Source organism: Triticum urartu, unplaced genomic scaffold (genome assembly GCF_003073215.2).
Source record: "Triticum urartu cultivar G1812 unplaced genomic scaffold, Tu2.1 TuUngrouped_contig_346, whole genome shotgun sequence".
NCBI lineage: Eukaryota > Viridiplantae > Streptophyta > Magnoliopsida > Poales > Poaceae > Triticum > Triticum urartu.
This window is the reverse complement of record NW_024113996.1, coordinates 36,161-54,228: the sequence shown is the minus strand read 5'-3', so window position 1 is coordinate 54,228 and position 18,068 is coordinate 36,161. Positions and strand designations below refer to the sequence as shown.

The 18,068-nt window shown below is 42.4% G+C and overlaps 1 protein-coding gene across 1 annotated transcript; it reads left to right on the top strand.

Annotated features, from left to right (window-relative positions):
• Window positions 1–14,291: 14,291 nt before the first annotated feature.
• Window positions 14,292–16,903, top strand: LOC125527282. Its single transcript, XM_048691816.1, has 4 exons — window positions 14,292–14,594; window positions 15,175–15,244; window positions 15,697–16,327; window positions 16,429–16,903. The coding sequence occupies exons 1-3, from the start codon at window positions 14,469–14,471 to the stop codon at window positions 16,005–16,007; spliced, it is 507 nt and encodes a 168-aa protein (XP_048547773.1). The 5' UTR covers window positions 14,292–14,468; the 3' UTR covers window positions 16,008–16,327; window positions 16,429–16,903.
• Window positions 16,904–18,068: the final 1,165 nt, after the last annotated feature.

The window sequence follows — 18,068 nt, the reverse complement described above, 5'->3', positions numbered from 1 at the left end:
CTCATCCCTCCTTGATAGTATTGGCTTTTCCTATGGACTCAATGTGATCTTGGATCACTAAAATGTAAAATGAAGAGTCTTGAGCTTTAAGCTTTAGCCAATCCTTTGTCCTTAGCATCTTGGAGAACTTCCCACAAACTTTAGTCCATGCCACTCCATTGTTGAACTTATCTGAAACATACTAGATAGAAACGTTAGTCCAACAAGAGATATGTTGTCATTAATTACCAAAACCATCTAGGGAGCACTTGTGCTTTCACCTATTCCTGTGGAGGAAGCACAACCAGCTAGTCGTAGTTTAGCATCTATCGCATTTGATGTTGTTAAATCGTATGTGCGTATCTTTCCATCTTGGAAATATTATACTGAAGATGAAGGAAAATGCCAGTTGCAGGTGTTTGTCCAGGAGTTATGTGTAAGTAATGTTATTCATGGCAATTACTTTGCTTCGTCCCATACATCCTACCTCCATGATGGTTATAATACAACAAATTTTCCCATTTTTCTCTATAGAGAAGGACTGATTTGGAAACTCAGGATGAGGTAACCTGTGCTAATACCTCTGCTATCTTCAAGAATGCTTGGTGGCAGTATCGGAATTACCTGAAGAAAACGTACTTCACCGGCAAAGAAACTCATCAAATTCCCTTATGTTCTCTTGAGACACATTTACTGGATGATTATTGGGAACACCTTGTTCTGTACTGGTCCCGAACCAAGAATGTGGTAAGGTCTATGAGCTCATTTTCTATTTTTAAGTATTATATTCTTGCGTCTTACTGTACTCTGTTCATGTAGAACAAGTGCCTAAACCTGAAGAACAACTGTTCTAATTTAAGATTCCATTGCTACCATAGGACATAGATATATGTTTGTTTGATGCTTTTATTATGTACTAGTACTTGGCAATAGAAGACTTGGTAGTTTAATCCTGTCCACCTTACTAATGAACTGGTTCACCGAAATGAGTTTCATATACTAGTACATGCTAAACTTGTTATGTGTCTGCTTGTTTCTTCTTTTAGAATGCTGACAGAATACTGGGGAAGAGTGCCTTATTAAGCAACGGTAAAGGAAGTAATGCAGATAAGGTTCAGGATAGTGACACATCCTGTAGCGACCAGACCTCAAACAGTCTGATCTCTGTGCTCCGGTGTCATCCCCGGATCAGTAATGCTGACACCACACAGTACTAGGAGGATTTATAACAGAGTAGCAATCACACACTTATTACATCGAGTGTCTCAATAGAGAACTTATTACAATAAATATGGCTTAAGGCCATCTAATAACGATAACAGCGGAAGGCTTGGAAGATAAGTGAGTCCATCAACTCCAACGGCATCACTGAGTATAGAACCACGACCTAAAAGCACCTTAATCGTCATCTGAAAAAAGTCTGCAACATTAACGTTGCAGCCCGAAATGGGTCAGCACATGGAATATGCTGGCAATGTAACACATAGAGAGTAATGGAATGAAATAGGCTATACTATATGCATATTTGGCTGGTGGAAAGCTCTATGGTTACAGTTTTGCGTAAAGCCAATTTTTCCCTACTACAAAGGAATAAATTTTATTTAACTATCATGGTAGTTGTTAAACATTGAGAATGGTTGACAACATCCTCAATCCCAATTAAACAATATCATTAACAAAACCCAACAAAATTAATTTAGAGTAACATGTTGAGATTCACATGATAATCCAAGTACTAGATACTCAAGTTGTCCATAACCGGGGACACGGCTAACCATGATTAGTTTATTACACTCTGCAGAGGTTTGCGCACTTTTCCCCACAAGACTCGATCGCCTCCGTTTGGTTTCTCGCACTACCTGGTGTTTGAGAAGACGGATGACCGAGACATAGTCTTTCAGAAGCGCTAGCACCTTACGATCGGGTAGACCGTACCACCTACATCCCCTACATCTGCTAGTCTACCACTGTAAGAGTTCGCACGACTTAGTCAACTATGCTAGAGCCCATAATAGCTTGTGGCTGCACACGGAAGTTTCTAGTATGAATAGTCTCATGATCCCTTTGAGCCTGGGTGGCGGTCCATAAAGAAAAACAGGCAATCCTGGAATATCCAGGTACCTCAATCCACCCAGATGTGTGTTTAAGTTGCCATCTTAGATAAACCATTAATTAACAATCTCACATCTGTCATGGATTTCACTCACCCAATCCACGTCTACTAGCATAGCATGGCATAATGGCAAACGTAGAAGTAACTCCCAAAGGTTTGATAATATAACAGGTAATAGGTACTACCTCAACTACTTCCCATCCCACAATTTAATTAGATCCTAATCATGCAATGTTTGAGGATTGATCTAATGCAATAAAACTAGGTAGTAGGAAAGGTATGATCAAAGTGTTACTTGCCTTGCTGATGATCCGCGAAACCTAGACATTCGAAGTAACAGGCGGCGCACTCCGGGTATTCTATCGCAGACAAACAAACAAGCATACAATAAGTACTCATCTAATGCATAGGTAAAAATCAAATAAGAGATCTAAGCAGAAAGTTCAACTTAAGAACTCTGGTTTGCAAAAAGAATCAAATCAAACGAAGCAACGAAAGTCAAACGGCGAAAGAAAACAACTTCGTTCTACTAATCTGGATCTAAGTCAAATTTTACAGTAGCAAAAACTTGTTTAAGTTGGTTAAACGGATAGAGGGTTTCGAGACGAAACTCCAGGCGCTTGAATCGCCTGATTCCGATAAACGAGCGAAAAGTTATACTAAAACGAAAATTGGATCAGAAATCGCTATCAGAAAATCGCGGATTTAATCCAAGAAAAAGAAAACGACGAACGTTCGCTAGAATGAACGAACGGACGAACGCTCGCTAAATAAATAAATCGGAAAACCGATCTATTTAAAAAAAACCAAAACTAAAAAAACCGGCGGAAAAACCGAACGGCTTTTCGAAAAAAATGGCGGCATGGATTTCGAGGCGACCTCGGGCGGCGGGTCTGCGAGGCGGCGGCGTCCGGCGGTGGCGGCGGCGCGAGGCGCTGGCGGGCGGCGGCGCGGCTAGGGTTTGGGGGCGCGGGCGGGCTGGCTTCGGCTGGGCTCCCCCCGACTTATAATGGCTAGTCGGGCCGGAGTCCCGGTCGGACACGACCCGTAGGTCGGTTCGTTTTTTTATATAATTACGTGCAGAAGAAAAATAAAAAGAAATACTAAACGGACTCTAAAAATCCCGAAATAAATTTTCCCGGGCTTCTAAAATCAAGCCGCACAAGGTGAACATTTATTTGGGGCCTAAATGCAATTTTGAAAAACGCACATTTTTCCTAAATTCAAATAAAATAACAAAAAACTCCGAAATAAAATCTTATTTGATTTTATTATTAAATCCTCAATATTTCTTTATTTTGGGAAAGTCATTTTATTCCCTCTCTCATATTTTTGTAATAGAAATAACTAATGATAAAATAATAAAAATCAAATGATCCTATTCTCAAAATTTGAGAAAACTCAAATATGAAAATAATGAATTTCCCAACTCTCTCCGTGGGTCCTTGAGTTGCGTAGAAATTTCTAGGATCAAACCAAAGCAAAATAAAATATGATATGCAATGATGATCTAATGTATAACATTCCAAATTGAAAATTTGGGATGTTACACATCCTGTCTTGGTTTAGTGTTGGAGTTACTGGCCACTACCGCTTGCACAAGCTATTCAAACTCACTGTCTGAATCAGTTTGGTTTCTTGAGTCTCAACTACAAGCTGAAAGACATCGATTAGTTGTGCTGCGACAAGAAGCGGAAGGACTGCGGAAGTCCCTGGAGCATTCAGATGCATACTTTCTGGTGCAACAGCAAGCGTTGGAGGATTTTAGCGCCAAACAGGACAAAGCTAATCAGCTTGCTAAGCTTATTGCCAGCATGGTGGATACCCAGGATAACGTTTCTTGAGCTCTTCTGAAGTTGTTTCAGTTATGCTCTTGTTTTGCTACCGCGTTTATTTGCACTGGTGACCAATTTTGACGGCCAGTGTATATGATATGCTGCTTTGTTCCCTATATTTGCACTGGTGGCGAACTTTGATGCCCAGTGGATGTAATATGTGTAATAGCCGTGATAGCCTAGCGTTAGTTGCTTGCTTATTTATTTCCTTGTTGTCTTGTTTATTTGTTTGCTTGTAGTCATTGCAGTTCTTTTTCCGCGGTTAACTAGTGGCTGCAATAACCTAATTTTTAAAACTAGGCCACAATAACCATGGGCTAAGATTTACTGTAGTGACAATGGGCCTCCTACGGGCCGTGGAAACAATGGGCCTTCTACGGGCCGTAGAAACAATGGGCCTTCTACGGGCCGTAGAAACAATGGGCCTTCTACGGGCCGTATCATCAACGGGCCTTATACGGGCCGTATGATCAATTGGCCAAACATGGGCCAATAACAGGCCGCATTATGGCCGTAAACAGGCTAGAGTTGGAATCGTCCATTCATGGGCCGACCGTAACGGGCCATCGTTAATAGGCCGTATTTGATGACGCTATGAAAACAGCCCAACGTATTAACGGACCACAAACGGGCCGACTGTAACCACGGGCTGAATTTGGCCCATAAGCAGAAAATGACAGTAACGGGCCGTAAGTAAATGAATGCTGGAAATGAGCCCAAGAATAAATGGGCTCTGAGAAGGCCGAAAGATAACATGGGCTGGAAACGGCCCAACGGAATAACGGGCCGTTAATGGGTATAAAGTGATACACTGTTCATTATGGGCCAGTTTCATCACGGGCCGTTAATGGGTGTAAAGTGATACACTGTTCATTATGGGCCAGTTTCACCACGAGCCGTTAATAGGCCAAGAGTTACATAGGGCCTCATATGGGCCGAAAGACGTCATGGGCCAGAAGTGAAAACGGGCTGGAATCATATTGGATGGCCCAGATGATGATACTGGGCCTAATTCGGATAGGGCGTAACGTGCCTTGGGTTAGCGGGCAGTAAATGGGCTATATGCGAAGGCCGTTAACAGGCTTTCCATGGGCCGGCCCGCCACCTTTTGACCAAGTCAAACAGGCCGGCCTTTTCACATGAATGGGCCTCTGTTGGGCCGTGCCACGTGTCGACGTATCATAGGCGCCTTCCGTCCAATGAGTGGTTGACATCTGTCCCAATGATGAGCCGACACGTGTTTCCTCCAGCCAATGATGATTTTACACGTGGAAAATCCCCATTGGTCGGTGCTGTTAACGGGTTATCGGATCCAAAACCTGACCCGATAACTTAACGGCGTTCCGTTACGGTGGATGCCATGTGTCGGTCACCCTTGACGAAAGCACTTCTGTGACGCGCGATTTATCGTCGTGGAAGTGGACACTTCCGTGATGATAATTTTGGTAATGTCATGGAACACTTCTACGACAACACTGGTATGACTATCTTGATTCTGTCATAAATTTGTCATGGATGTACATGCATGACAAAAATAGCGACCTACTATGACAAACACGTATCATCACGGAAGTGTATTTTTTTTTGTAGTGAATGTGAAGAAATAGACAATACATTAGTGATGGTACATGGTCATATGTTTGGAACCTGGTTTTATTATGTACTTTGTAATGAAATACAACTAATATTTTACATGGGTTCACCAGAATAAGTTCTGTATATAGACCAAAGCTATTTTGTTTGGTTTTGCTGCCTCCTTAATATCTTCTGTTCTGGTACTACTAATGTCAAACCTCAACTTTTCAGCGAGCTATGGAAAAAATGGTGGAACCGCCACCTTCTGAAGGCGGCGAGGCAACTATAACCGCAATGTCAACTCTTGCTGCAGTGGGTCAGTACTTGTCCACTAATAGTGCCAAAAGCACGTTCCTGCGTAATACTGGGTTGGTTGTTAAGGCAATATCATCCAAACTGCCTCATGATCAAGATATGCAATCTCAAAGCAATGTTGTATCTGTGCTCCAGACACAAGTCCATTCCCTAACAGAGACCCTTTGTGAAACAAGGAGAAACATTGCTCAATGTCGTCAAGATATGCAAGGTTTTGAATCCAGACTATCAGACATTTGCTATGTTGTTCAGGAGCCTAGGGGAAATGAAGGCGAGGGTTACGGTGCTCCATCGGACAATACAACATGAAAATGTAATAGTCAGATCAAATGAACTGAGCTTCTGAACTTCTGGTGGTGCATTTATCTGCTAAACTGTTAAGTTTTATGCCAACCTTCCTTTTGTTATATAGTTGTAATTTGTTTTGGTGCGATACAAAATTTATTCTTAACGTGCAGCCACCGGTTGAAGAAAACAGCAAGCCATTTTTGCATAGTGTAGGGTGTTCCCTATATTTGCACTGGTGGCGATCTTTGATGCCGAGTGGATGTAACCTGTGCAATCGCCTTAATAGCCTAGCGTTAGTTTCGGCCTTATTTATTTCCTAGTCTTCTTTTTCCCTGGTTTGCTAGTGGTCGCAACTACCATGGGCCATATATGGGCCGTAGGATCCATGGGTCTCCTACGGGTCGTCAATAAATGGGCCTGTAATCGGTGGGCCTCGGGCCGTCGGATAAATGGGTCTACTTGGGCCGTAATCGGGCGTAATTGGTATCGGCTCAGCACGGTAACGGGTCGTTAATAGGCCGTAGGACAGCAAAGGCTTAATTCTATCACAGACATAACGGGTCGTTAATGGGCCAGAATATAGGACGGGCTGGAAACGGCGCAACGGCTTAACATGCCAGAAACAGGCCAACTCTTGCCATGGGCTGAATTTGGCCCATTAGGGTAACATGCCAGTAATGGGCCGACTCTTGCCATGGGCCAAATTTGGCCCATTAGGGGAACAGGCCAGTAACGGGCCGACACTTGCCATGGGACAAATTTGGCCCATCAGGGGAACAGGCCAGAACGGGCCGGAAGTAATCGAGGGCCGAAAAGGAGCCCAAGAACGTATGGGCCGTCAATAGGCCGAAAGCTAACATAGACTGGAAACAGCCCATGTAGATCACGGGCCGTTAACGGGTATAAAGAAAATTATTGTCCATTATGGGCTAGAGTCACCGTGGGCCTGTAAATGGCCGAAAGATACGAAGGCCTCATATGGGCCGAAAGACGTCGTGGGCCATACATGGGCCAAATGAGAAATGGGCTGGTGTTATATTCGACGACCCACATGACGTTGTTCGGCCGATTTCCTTTAGGGCCTAACGGGCCGTGAGTTAATGGGCCGTAAAATGGGCTATTTGCGAAGAGACCATTAACAGGGTTTTCATGGGCCAGCCTGTTAACTTTTGACCTAGTCAAACGGGCCAGCTTTGTAAGCTAAATGGGCCAGTGGTGGGCCGTGGCATGTGTCGACATATCATAGGCACCTATCTGACCCATTGACGAGCTGACACGTGTTTCGTCCGACCAATAAGAATTTTACACATGGAAATTTCCCATTGGTCAGGGCTGTTAACGGGTTATCGGATCCAAAACCTGACCCGATAGCTTACCGGTGTTCCGTTACGGTGGATGCCACGTGTCGGTCACCCTTGACGAAAGCACTTCTGTGACGCGTGGATTATCATCATGGAAGTGTACACTTCTGTGATGATAATTTTGGTAATGTCATGGAACACTTCTACGACAACACAGGTATGACTATCTTGATTCTGTCATAAATTTGTCATGCATGTACATGCATGACAAAAAACGTGACCTACTGTGACAAACACGTATCATCACGGAAGTGTATTTTTTGTAGTGAAGGGAGCAGGTACACTTACCTCATAAAGTTCTAGTTTCCTCCCACTCACTTCTTTCGAGAGAAACTCCTTCTCTAGAAAGGATCCATTCTTAGCAACAAATGTTTTGCCTTCAGATCTGTGATAGAAGGTTGATAACCCATAAGTATAGGGGATCGCAACAGTTTTCGAGGGTAGAGTATTCAACCCAAATTTATTGATTCGATACAAGGGGAGCCAAAGAATATTCTCAAGTATTAGCAGCTGAGTTGTCAATTCAACCACACCTGGAAACTTAATATCTGCAGGAAAGTATTTAGTAGCAAAGTAATATGATAGTAGTGGTAACGGTAGCAAAAGGTAATGATAACAAAAGTAATGTTTTTGGTATTTTGTAATGATTGTAACAATAGCAACGAAGAAGTAAATAAGCGAAGAACAATATATGGAAAGCTCGTAGGCAATGATCAGTGATAGAAAATTATGCCGGATGCGGTTCATCATGTAACAGTCATAACCTAGGGTGACACGGAACTAGCTCCAATTCATCAATATAATGTAGGCATGTATTTCGAATATAGTCATACGTGCTTATGGAAAAGAACTTGCATGACATCTTTTGTCCTACCCTCCTGTGGCAGCGGTGTCCTAGCGAAAACTAAGGGATAGTAAGGCCTCCTTTTAATAGAGTACCGGACCAAAGCATTAACACATAGTGAATACATGAACTCCTCAAACTACGGTCATCACCGGGAGTAGTTCCGATTATTATCACTTCGGGGTTGCCGGATCATAACACATAGTAGGTGACTATAGACTTGCAAGATAGGATCAAGAACTCACATATATTCATGAAAACATAATAGGTTCAGATCTGAAATCATGGCACTCGGGCCCTAGTGACAAGCATTAAGCATAGCAAAGTCATAGCAACATCAATCTTAGAACATAGTGGATACTAGGAATCAAACCCTAACAAAACTAACTCGATTACAAGATAAATCTCATCCAACCCATCACCGTCCAGCAAGCCTACGATGGAATTACTCACGCACGGTGGTGAGCATCATGAAATTGGTGATGGAGGATGGTTGATGATGACGATGGCGACGGATTTCCCTCTCCGGAGCCCCGAACAGACTCCAGATTAGCCCTCCCGAGAGGTTTTAGGGCTTGGCGGCGGCTCAGTATCGTAAAACGCGATGAATCATTCTCCCTTATTTTTTTCTCTCCGAACACGAATATATAGAGTTGGAGTTGAGGTCGGAGGAGCTTCAGGGGGCCCACGAGGTAGGAGGCGCGCCTAGAGGGGTAGGCATGCCCCCACCCTCGTGGCTAGGGTGTGGGCCCCATGGCCTTGATCTTTTGCCAGTATTTTTTATTATTTCCAAAAATACGCTCCGTGGAGTTTCAGGTCATTCCGAGAACTTTTGTTTCTGCACATAAATAATACCATGGCAATTCTGTTGAAAACAGCGTCAGTCCGGTTTAGTTCCATTCAAATCATGCAAGTTAGAGTCCAAAACAAGGGCAAACATGTTTGGAAAAGTAGATACGACGGAGACGTATCAACTCCCCCAAACTTAAACCTTTACTTGTCCTTAAGCAATTCAGTTGACAAACTGAAAGTGATAAAGAAAAACTTTTACAAACTCTGCTTGCTCTTGTTGTTGTAAATATGTAAAGCCAGCATTCAAGTTTTCAGCAAAGATTATAGACTAACCATATTCACAATAACGCTTAGGTCTCATGTTTACTCATATCAATGGCATAATCAACTAGCGAGCAATAATAATAAATTTCAGATGACAACACTTTCTCAAAACAATCATAATATGATATAACAGGATGGTATCTCGCTAGCCTTTTCTGAGACCGCAAAACATAAATCCAGAGCACCTTTAAAGATCAAGGACTGACTAGACATTGTAATTCATGGTAAAAGAGATCCAGTCAAGTCATACTCAATGTAAACTAACAGTAATGAATGCAAATGACAGTGGTGCTCTCCAGCTGATGCTTTTTAATAAAAGGATGATGACTCAACATGAAAGTAAATAGATAGGCCCTTCGCAGAGGGAAGCAGGGATTTGTAGAGGTGCCAGAGCTCGGTTTTGAAATAGAGATGAACAATATCTTGAGCGGTATACTTTCATTGTCAACATAACAACCAAGAGGTGGCGATATCTTCCATGCTACACACATTATAGGCGGTTGCCAAACAGAATGGTAAAGTTTATATCCCCCCTCCACCAACAAGCATCAATCCATGGCTTGCTCGAAACAACGAGTGCCTCCAACTAACAAGAGTCCGAGGGGTGTTTTGTTTGCAATTATTTTGATTTAGTTTGCATAAAGCATGGGACTGGGCATCCCGGTGACCAGCCATTTTCTCGTGAGTGAGGAGCGGAGTCCGCTCCTCTTGAGAATAACCCGCCTAACATGGAAGATACGGACAAACCTAGTTGATACATGAGCTATTCGAGCATATAAAACAGAATGAATATTTGAAGGTTTAGAGGTTGGCACATACAAATTTACTTGGAATGACAGGTAGATACCTTATATAGGTAGGTATGGTGGACTCATATGGCATAACTTTGGGGTTTATGGAATTGGATGCACAAGCAGTATTCCCGCTTAGTACAAGTGAAGGCTAGCAAAAGATTGGGAAGCGACCAGCTAGAGAGCGACAACAGTCATGAACATGCATTAAAATTAATCAACATTGAATGCAAGCATGAGTAGGATATAATCCACCATGAACATAAATATCGTGAAGGCTATGTTGATTTTGTTTCAACTACATGCGTGAACATGTGCCAAGTCAAGTCACTTAAATCATTTAAAGGAGGATACCACCCTATCATACCACATCACAACCATTTTAATAGCATGTTGGCACGCAAGGTAAACCATTATAGGCTCCTAGCTAATTAAGCATGGCACAAGAAATTATGATCTCTAATTGTCATTGCAAACATGTTTATTCATAGTAGGCTGAATCAGGAACGATGAACTAATCATATTTACAAAAACAAGAGAGGTCGAGTTCATACCAGCTTTTCTTATCTCAGTCAGTCCATCATATATCGTCATAATTGCCTTTCACTTGCATGACCGAACAATGTGGATAATAATAATAGTGCACGTGCATTGGACTAAGCTGGAATCTGCAAGCATTCAATAAACAGGAGAAGACAAAGCAATATGGGCTCTTTTGTCAGATCAACAATAATGCATATAAGAGCCACTTCAACAATTTAATTAAGGTCTTCTCCTATCGACCCCCAAAGAAAAGAAAAGAAATATAACTATATACACGGGAAAGCTCCCAACAAGCAAAAGAAGAACAAGAAATCTTTTTGAATTTTCTTTTTAATTACTATTACAAGCATGGAAATTAAAACTAGCTAAAACCTACAACTAATTTTTTTGTTTTTCTTAATGTTTATTAAACACACAAGAAGAAAGCAATAAAAAGAAAATAAACTAGCATGGATAATACAGTGAAAAAGTATGAGCACCGACATCTAGCAACGAGTGTGTGAACATGAATGTAATGCCGGTGAGAAATACGTACTCCCCCAAACTTAGGCTTTTGGCCTAAGTTGGTCTAATGCCACGGATGGCCTGGCGGATATCCAAAGTTGCAGTTGGGGTCGTACTGAGTTGCAGCAGTCATTGCATCGTGGGCTGCAGCTTGGAGGCGAGCTATCTCAGCCCTCCTCTTATACTCTTCGGCCTCCTCTCTGGTTATAAAATATCTCCCTTTGCCTGAAAGTCAAAGAAAGTAGAAGCAGGGAGAGCGACGTGATAGGTGCGTCGTCTGTCAAAGATTAATCGATACTGGAGGAACTGATCATTCCTCTCAACAAAATGATGACGAACCATAGCCTCATAATCCAAATAAGCAGGAGGCTACTCAATATTATCCTCACGTATGGTTATACCAAGAAAATTAGCTATGCGGGTTGCATAAATTTCACCAAAGAAATCTCCATTAAATCTATTAAGATGCAACCTACGTGCAACAATGGCTCCTAAATAATGTATCTCCTAACACAGCACTCCTAAGAATACTGAGGTTAGGGACACACATATGACATGCTTCATCTTTACCGTTAATGCATCTACCTATGAAGAGAGCAAAATAATGTATAACAGGAAAATGAATGCTCCCTATGGTAGCTTGTGCTATATCTCTAGATTCCCCCATAACTATACTATCAAGAAAATCTCTAAATTCAGATTTGCGAGGTTCACTAGCACTACCCCATCGTGGAAAAGTCCTCTAAATCTATAGTGTAAGAATTTAAAACTATACAGAGGCTAGCCAACTCGTTCCCAGAAGGCTCCCTCGATTGGTCTTCGTCAGCCGTCGGATCTGGTTTTCTGGCGTGTCTAGGCCGTCAGATCTCCACCTCATGGTCAAACACGATTTTCACCTCGCAGTTGTTTTGACCGGTCAATGACGAGTGGGCTCGTCTCGCGCGCTTGTTGGCTGGGTTGACGGTGGCCGCGTGCATGAGGTTTTGGCCAATCCGCACCCCGCACCGCGCATCCGGCAGCCAATCCATCCTCGCCTCGTCCCACTCCCGCACCAGCCACCACCCAAACCCTAGCCCCCTTTCCCCTCGATCCCCACAGCCTCTCCCGCCTCCTCCATCCCTCCTCCTTGCCTCGCCACGGCCTCCCCCAGGAGCCTCGCCGCCCCTGTGAGCTCGGTGGCGGGATGAATGGACAGGGGAGGTGGGCGATGAGGGCTACTCCATCCACCAGATCCGCGCCGCCCCTGCCCAAATCTTCTCCGCGTGCGCCGCACCCAATCCCGTCCTCGCTCGTCTTGTCCCACGGCCAGCTCCCCATCCTCCTGCGGTTCCCCTCCCTTTCTTCCTTGTCCTCCCTTACGACACGCCGTCTGTCTCCATCCCACGTCCTCGCGGCCGCCACAGCCTCTCCAGGAGGCTCGCCCTTCGTGCTGCAAACAGCAGGCACGGATCTGCAGGAGGAAGAGGAGATCCCGGGGTCCAGGCGGTGGCTCGGTCGATGCGAGGTGATGGCGAGCCGATGAGTGTGGGCGGTCAAGACTACGGTCGCAGCTTTGGTGGTTGCGCACATGTCAGCGATTGCATCTGATGTCACACACCGAGGTGAGCTTCTCTCTCTCTCTCTCTGAACTTGTACAACACTACATAAAAATAGCTTCTCTTTGGCCGTGTGTTATTTGGAGATTTTTGCTCCATGTTGTTTCCCTTGATTAGGTTTAGAAGATGATTGTAGCACTTAGTCCAATTAGTATTTTTTCATATGCTTTGAATAAAATTGTGTTCAGAGATCATGTTGTATACACTTAGGATGCATACAATCATTTTTGCAGGTTCAAACAGGAGAAGAAGTACTATCTTGCCTGCCTGAAATTAATAGGAGCTCAGCCTGAATGTCGGATGTTCTTGAAGAAATACCTGGAATGTAGGATGGAGAGGTTAGCATGCTTACTCCATGTGTAATAATTTTAGAACTACTGTGTTGTAGTAATGTGTTTAGCTAAACCTCTTATTTGGCACATCCATAATTCAAACCAGTTTATGCGTGATGATTTAGGGTGTGTTTTGCTTTTTTGCCACTTTAAATTTAAATGCTCAAGACATTTGATAAGCGTAGATTGCAGTTGCAGAGAGTATGGTCATAAAAGTTTTGAAGAAATTTGTGAAGGTTGTCATTAAGATCTTTTAAGAGAGATATCTCCTTGTACCAAATGAAGCGGACGCTACAGGGCTTCTGCAGATGGGTGCATCAAATGGCTTCCCTGGTATTTGTGGAAGCATAAAATGTGAGGTGGAAGCGTTGCTAAAGATCTACATATTGTAGCAGTAGTTTTTACTGTGAAACATAAGCTCTTTTTATAGTGCAATTATTAAATTGTAGTAGTAGTTTTTCTTGCAGCTTGTAGTAGTAGTTTTTCTTGTCAAAATCAGTCCTTTCTCTGTACTTGTTGATCTTTTTAGTCTGAATTTTCTAGCCAATTTAGGATTTTTGTTTTGCAACATTATGGATGACGCATGTCTTTTATATTGGCTCGGATTGCAAGCTCTTCTTTACATTGGTGACACATATGACCTACAGCGTTGAATCAGTTGCATTTTTGTTGAATTTCAAATCAAAAGTCTTGAATTACAGTTTCAGATCTTTTTTACTTAGCTTGGCAATCAGTTACAGTTTCAGTTCTTTTTTACTTAGCTTGGCAATCAGTTAACTATCCAAGTACAACTTATTGAATGACATGTGTTGTCATGAATGAAAGCCGGTCCAGTCCAACCTATCGTTTTTTTATTGGGTCTAAAACTTGACTGAACCTGAACTGAAGTTTAGCTTAGCCTCATTTGACAAACAGATACACACACAACGCAGAATATATGTTCGTTCTTGAATGATATACTATATATATACCTTCATCCACACTATCTGATCACCAGTGCTTTTTGTTGTTGTCAGCGACATCATGGCTGCCGGCGGCAGAATGATGGAGAAGGAGCGGGAGAAGCAGGAGCTGCTCGGCCGCGCTAGCGCCGGTGAGATCTTCCAGCGTGCGCCGACGGACAAGCCGGCATTCACGCTGGCCCAGATCAAGAAGGCAATCCCGCCTCACGCTTCCAGTGCTCGGTGATCAGGTCCTTCTCCTATGTGGTCTATGACCTTGTCATCATCGCGTCCCTCCTGTACGCCGCGTTGGTCTGGATCCCAGCACTCCCGAGCATGCAACAGCTGGGCGCCTGTCCGCTCTACTGGGTCGTGCAGGGCTGCGTCATGAACGACATCTGGGTGATCGCCCACGAGTGCGGCCACCACGCCTTCTCCGACTACTTGCTGCTCGACAACATGGTCAGAAGCTCATTATCGTCTTGTCTAGCATTGCTATTATTCTGAACCTGGTATGGCCTCAAAATAAACTGAAATAGGGGAGTTGTTGGTCAAACAAATAATTCTGCATGTTTGGACACTCAGTTTTCTGCACTTTAGTCATCTGTATGGGTTGGGTTCATGAATAATCAGTGGCTGGCATCATTTTATATTTGCACCGTTTGAGTGCCGATTACAGTAGGTCTACATTTTTTAATCAAAGTGTTTTTATGTTACTTTGTTCTTCCAGTTTTCTGTCAGTAGTTTGTTCAATTCGTACGCTTGGGATTTGTTTGATTGACGTACCTTAAAGCTGATGCAATAATGCATGAACTATATTCTGCCCTTTTTATGCCCAAGGTATAGTTCTCAAATTTTGATGCTATAAACATGACTACATGAGGGAGAGTAGAGAATATGACAAAGTTAGATGAGATTTGTAGTGAAAAGCTTTCTTTCTTTTGTTTACCTACATATCTTGATTGCATGATTGATTCTTTTGCTGGATGTTAGGAAGCTTGAAAGTTCGGTTTTCTGATGGTGAGTTTATGTGTGGTTTCAGGGTTACAGATGCCACAAGGCTTGCATAACAAGGGTGGATTCCCTGAAAGGGGAGGCTTGCCAACCAAAAGGTGGTTCTTTCTTCTGTTAATTGTTTCGATCCTCTTTTTTTATTTATGCAAAAAGGAATGCTATTGCTTATGTTCTCTGATGAACTGCACCTTGAATTCTTGATTTTGCAATTCACTGAAGAATCGTCCATCACAAACTCTGTTCATTGAGAACTTTACCTGGATATGCTAAAGCTTGCACACTGACATTTGTTGTTCAGTTAGCGCTGGAGTTGTGCAACTCCCATGTAGTTTTCTAATGTGTCAACAAACTGAAAATTGTTGATCCTTCTCACTACAGATCGTGTCATGAGCTCGGAGACATTAAGGCACTGTTAGTTAGATGTTCTAATATTATCACGATCTTCCTTTTTTGTTTAGCCTAGCAAAGGTAAAATTGTTTCTTCTTTTCAAAATGTAAATTTTGTTGTCTGAAGCTCGTTTGGAACACTATGTTATGAATTTACTCTCAGTTCACAGGTTGTTGATTATCTATAGCCTACTCTGCTACGCAGTGATCCAACCATTTTTTCTTCTCTTGCTGCCCTGGTTGTGCTTCTTCCTTCTGGTAATGCACTGCTCCTTAGCTTCTTTCTTTGTATTTCTTATGAGTGTTGCGTTTTGCGTATGCTGCTCCCCCTGTGTGCATATACCATGGGCTGTTCCCTTGTGTGCTGATGATGGATTAGCTTACAATCAGATTCGTGTAATGGAGCTAAAAATATATTGGCTGGTTGTATCTCTTAGTTTGGCAGAAAGCATAGCATATCAAATTGATCGGTGACCATCTTCCTCAGTTTCTGCATATTTATTATTGGGAAGAGAACCAGGCTACTCATCGATTAATAAAAACTTTATAGCTCTATTCTCCTTCAAATCATTTCTTTAGTATTATTCTCTTAGATTAAAGGTATTATTGTGATGTTGTCCTGTTGTTCTGTATGTATTGGATGGCCATTCAGACATGTTTTAATGCGCTGATAGATAGATGTGCTTTATGTTTGCATAGTTGTTCCTGTGTTCTTGCCTTTTTGTCTGTGTTTGTTTTGCAGGTTAGACGAAATGCTCTGTTCCTAGACCTGCATCTCGTTTCTGCTCCTCAAGGTTTGCTCTCCTTTTCTACATGTGCATTGTTTGTGGTTGTAGATACATTTATCTTCCTGTGCGTAACTGATGTCTAGCATTGCTGAAAACACCTTTATCAGAGCTGGTGTCCACGCCTTCATCATAGCTGGTGTCCACATGTTCATCAGAGATCGTGTCCACGGCTTCAGCGGAGCTGCTGTCCACACTTTCATCAGAGCTAATGTTCACGGGATCATCCATGCGAGCACTAGCGGTGCTACGTGTTACAAAAAGAGGCCACGGCGTCCCGCCGGTAGCAAATGAAGTGGAGGATTGAGAGTAGGCTGAGCTGTGAGAGAAAAATAGTGGATTCCTTTGTACTGGCACGCCCACCTTTGACAGTGTAGCTCCACCACTGCATGCGAGCTCCCCTCATGCTCAGCCGTGGTGGAAGCCTAAAACAACATAGATTATCAATCAACACAGACTAATCAAGTCACATTACTGTGACGATGTGTAAATCTGCCAGAGGTTTTGAATGGGACTTCACACCACCAAATTAGAATGTGTACAAGACACCATTTTTTCGACTAAAGGAGATTATGTTTATTATAATATGTACTTGCCCACTGTGGTCTTTTATCATCGGGACGACAAGCCACCATTTTTTATTCTATTAAAGGAAATTAATTTTGCTCAATATATGCCTTCCCACAACTAATAAGCCAACTAAATCATGGATTTTGTTTCGGGTGCAACTCTGCTACCAAATTAAAATGTGCATATACGTCTCATTGTAGATAGAAGCCACCGTTTTATTTCTTGAAGGAGATTACAATTGTTGCCATATGTGCTTGCCCACAACTAAACCAACAAACTACGGATTTTATTTTCAATGTCCACATGGATTCAACGGGTCTCTGTACCATCTTAGACTTTATACAACCAAATAAGAATGTGTATATATCATCTCATTGTACACAGCAACACACCATTTATGGGGCTAAAGTATATTTCATTTATTATCACACGTGCTTGCCCAGACATTTTTTTAAATGAGACTCTATACTATCAAGTTAAAATGTGTCCATTCATCTCATTGTGCATAACAATCCATCGTGTTTCCTATTAAAGGGGATCAAACCATGCAATTGTTTTTCATCACGGACATGGCTTTAGCGTGCCTCTGCTAATTTAGTGTCCACTCTATGATTTTTGTGAAGTTTGCAACTAAGAGAGATTAAATTTGTTGTCATGTGTGTTTGCCCGTAACAAAATCAACTGAACCATGTATTTCTTTTCATCGCTAACATAGAATCAGCAGGTCTCTGCGCCATTTGGCGTAACAAAATCAACTAAACCATGTTTTTCCCTTAGGTTTCTTATCCTTTTCCCTTTTTTTTGCAGGAAAATATGCATGGCCAGGTTTCTCATCATGATAACCATGTTTTCAAACTTGCTAAAAAAAATACAACCATGCCAACTTTACTCTCATCATAGTGCCCATATTCATGTTATGCAAAGCTCCCCTTTTCCCAGACTATTATTTAACAACGTAATAAACATGTTTAAAAAATAGTATGATTTAGTTGAAGGTTCTCGCAGCATGAAACTATTTTCATCGACAACATGTCTTCAGCAGGTCTCTGCGCCATTTGACGCAACGGGTCAACTAGTTTTCATAAAGATCAAACATGACAGTTTGATAATTACATGAAGATAAAAATTCAAACCTCCTCACAAAGGAACTAGTGAGATAGTGATACTGACGGCATTTTTC